The sequence below is a fragment of the Capsicum annuum genome, unplaced genomic scaffold (genome assembly GCF_002878395.1).
Source record: "Capsicum annuum cultivar UCD-10X-F1 unplaced genomic scaffold, UCD10Xv1.1 ctg3200, whole genome shotgun sequence".
Classification (NCBI taxonomy): domain Eukaryota; kingdom Viridiplantae; phylum Streptophyta; class Magnoliopsida; order Solanales; family Solanaceae; genus Capsicum; species Capsicum annuum.
The window spans coordinates 248,881-251,758 of NW_025838677.1; the positions used below are offsets into that span (position 1 = coordinate 248,881).

Here is a 2,878-nt window from a genome sequence, read left to right on the forward strand (position 1 = left end):
TAATGCATGCATTTCCTCAAGCATCACATTTGACCATCCGGAATGATGCAAAGTCTTCTTCACAGTTTTGGGTACAAAAACAGAATCTAGAGAAGCAACAAAGGATCTATGGAGTTTAACAGGTCAGGCCGGCCCATTATTTTGATGGGCTAGAAAAGACGAAGCTCAATCTATTACTATGTGGGCTGCAGGCTGCAACGAGCAGCCCACTTTTTAAAACTTTTATTTTTACAATTTTTTTTTAATTTAAAATGTTGACATAAATATTTATAAGAAAATATTATACATGGTATGACTACTTTCTAACCAAGTCTCTTATCCTCAAAAAAAATAATCCTAACAAATTTTATCTATATTCCTCTAGCTTACTCTGATAAACAATACACCATCACCTGTAGCATTTTTGTTTCATGAATTTGCTGAGAGAATAATAAAGCGGAGAAATGCTTACAAGAACTCCAAGCTGTACACACGCATGACATATGGATTCATACATATTCAACGTCCTGTTCTACATTTGAGAAAAAGAAGTGCGACAACATTTTTTGTCCTGGGTTGCAGTAAGTAAATCGAGATGGCATTCCATCCCTTGTTCTCGAATATCGAGAATATGTTCTCATCATAAAATTTGCTCCAATCTGACCTAGCTGTAGGTACCCGCTAAAACAAAGTAGAATTCTTACGAGTTATCAGCTAAATGATTGTGTGCTATCAATAGGGGATCAACAAAGCTTTCTACGTAGATTTCTGCAGCAAAGCATTCCTTATACTGATCAACAACCTCTAGTTGTCTAGTTGAACCATCATATATCATGATAATTGGGGGAAGCAAAAGTAAAATTTCACCCTTATTTGACTGGCACGAAGGTATAGAGAAAATGTATGAAAAGAAAATAAACTCCCCGAGATCTTTGGGATGATTGATGGTGAAATTCTTTGTCCATGACACTTTAACTCCAGAATGCTTCATAATCCAGACATCAGAATTAGTTCCTTCATAGCAATTAGGACAAAGAACAGAAAGATCATTTCCCACCACTCCCAGTGTCAAAGGATAACTGCCTTCTCCATAACTGGTCGGAAGCGGCAAACTTTTCCATGATTCGTCTGCTAAATCAAGAGAAATGATGTTGCACATATTGAACGTATCAACATCAGCAGATAAAGCCCAATAAAGCTTGCCGTCAACAAATTTACCTGAAGAATTTATCAATAGGTTGCCGTGAAACTTATCAATTGTTCTCCAAGAATCGGTCCTTAAACCGTAAATGTTGACTACACTATCATATGAACCGCCATCATCATAAATACACTGAATAACTACTACTTTGTAATCGTCATGTGACTCGTCATATCCAAAACCATATTTGAGATAGTAAGAGCAATCCCTCCTCAATTTAGCTCCAAATGTAGGCAACTTCTTACACTTCCGAATTGTGGGGTTCCATAGGACTAGCTCCTCTATGTTACTGTACATACAAATCAATCCATTGACAGAACCCACAATCCATGTATGAGCAGTGGGGGTTTCCATGGGAGAATCCATGTCAAATAACTCAGTTCTTTTTTCCGTGTGAAACAACGGAGGGAGACGACTTACCTTGAAATTGCCTGTGGAGTCTTGAAAAATAACCCTATGGTGGCTGCATTCTTTCTCATTAGCTGTTAATTTCACACGGGTTTTTACCAACTTATGGCTAGAGACTAGCCGAAGCCATGGTTTTGAAATGCACATGAATTTCAACGGAGACTTTGGGGCCACCTTTAAGAGGATCTCCATGATGATTTCTCTAGGAAGAACAGGGATTAATATAGCAGGGGAATAGCAAAAGAGAAGAAACACAATGGAAACTTATAGAGAAAGGGACGGCTGATGGATCTTCTCTTTCTGATAATTCCATAGCCATGGCTGAGATCCCCAAGCTATGCGGCGAAGAGATCAAAGTTTTTGGAGGGGAATGGTTTGTCAAAACATCTTTCATTTTTATAAAAAGTTATATTTGGATTTTGTATCATAAATAATTCTAAAATATGGAAAGTTGTACTTCAGGACAAATTCTATGTGAAACTTGTACTGAATGTTTCAGTTGATTAGTTTATTGGAAAAGCAAAGGATGGAAGAAGCCACAGGTTTTGACTACTTATTTGATAGCTCAGATTAGACGAAAAAACCCTGTATCAAACTCTGGATCTAATGTAAGTATACTACCATACTCTTTAAAGTTGCAAATATCTGGAGCATTTCTGTATACACAAATACAATTTTTAATTCACCAAAGGTATGGCTCCAGCACTACCAGAATACAAGGGTATGACATCAGGGAAATAATACAAGCAACTTTAACTAGGCATCATAATTTTCAGTCGTCTTCATTAGCTTATTCGCAGTCGCAGAACGTACAAATAAATCTGATTATATATTCTGTAATGTAGTCCAAATGCTAGTGGAGCTTGTATTGGAATGTCACAAATTCCCAATGCCTAATTGCATAGTTTACTGGAACAGTTAATACTTATCTTTCACTCTGAAAAGCAAAGGAAGATAATCCACAAGATTTACTCCATTCTTTGTGTACAAGTTAGAATCAGTTATATGAATCTGTGATATCTATTTTGCTTTCATCTGAACCTATTTCATTTCGATACTCAACAATAAAGGTTTTCTTCACATTCTAGAGACATTCAAATATCTAAATAAACACAAAAAAGAAGGTTTATACCAAACCAAGTACTCTACGCGTTGATATCAGGATTTTGGTTTATAGCAAATGATTGTAAATATGGTAACAAGTTAGAATTACAAGTCTGATTCTAAATACAACAGATACCTAGAAGAAAGCAAAACAGATCATTGTTCAACTTCGAAAGGCAGGAAAGA

The 2,878-nt window shown here is 36.2% G+C and overlaps 1 protein-coding gene across 1 annotated transcript; it reads right to left on the bottom strand.

The window, feature by feature from the left end:
- Positions 1-556: 556 nt before the first annotated feature.
- On the bottom strand, positions 557-1,935 carry LOC107847134 (F-box/kelch-repeat protein At3g23880). Its single transcript, XM_016691369.2, has one exon. The coding sequence runs from the start codon at positions 1,778-1,780 to the stop codon at positions 680-682; it is 1,101 nt and encodes a 366-aa protein (XP_016546855.1). The 5' UTR covers positions 1,781-1,935; the 3' UTR covers positions 557-679.
- Between the last annotated feature and the right edge of the window lie 943 nt (positions 1,936-2,878).

Bases quoted from the DNA above. Each gene is read 5' to 3' on its own strand.
- LOC107847134 (XM_016691369.2), bottom strand. From the start codon at position 1,780: ATGGAGATCCTCTTAAAGGTGGCCCCAAAGTCTCCGTTGAAATTCATG.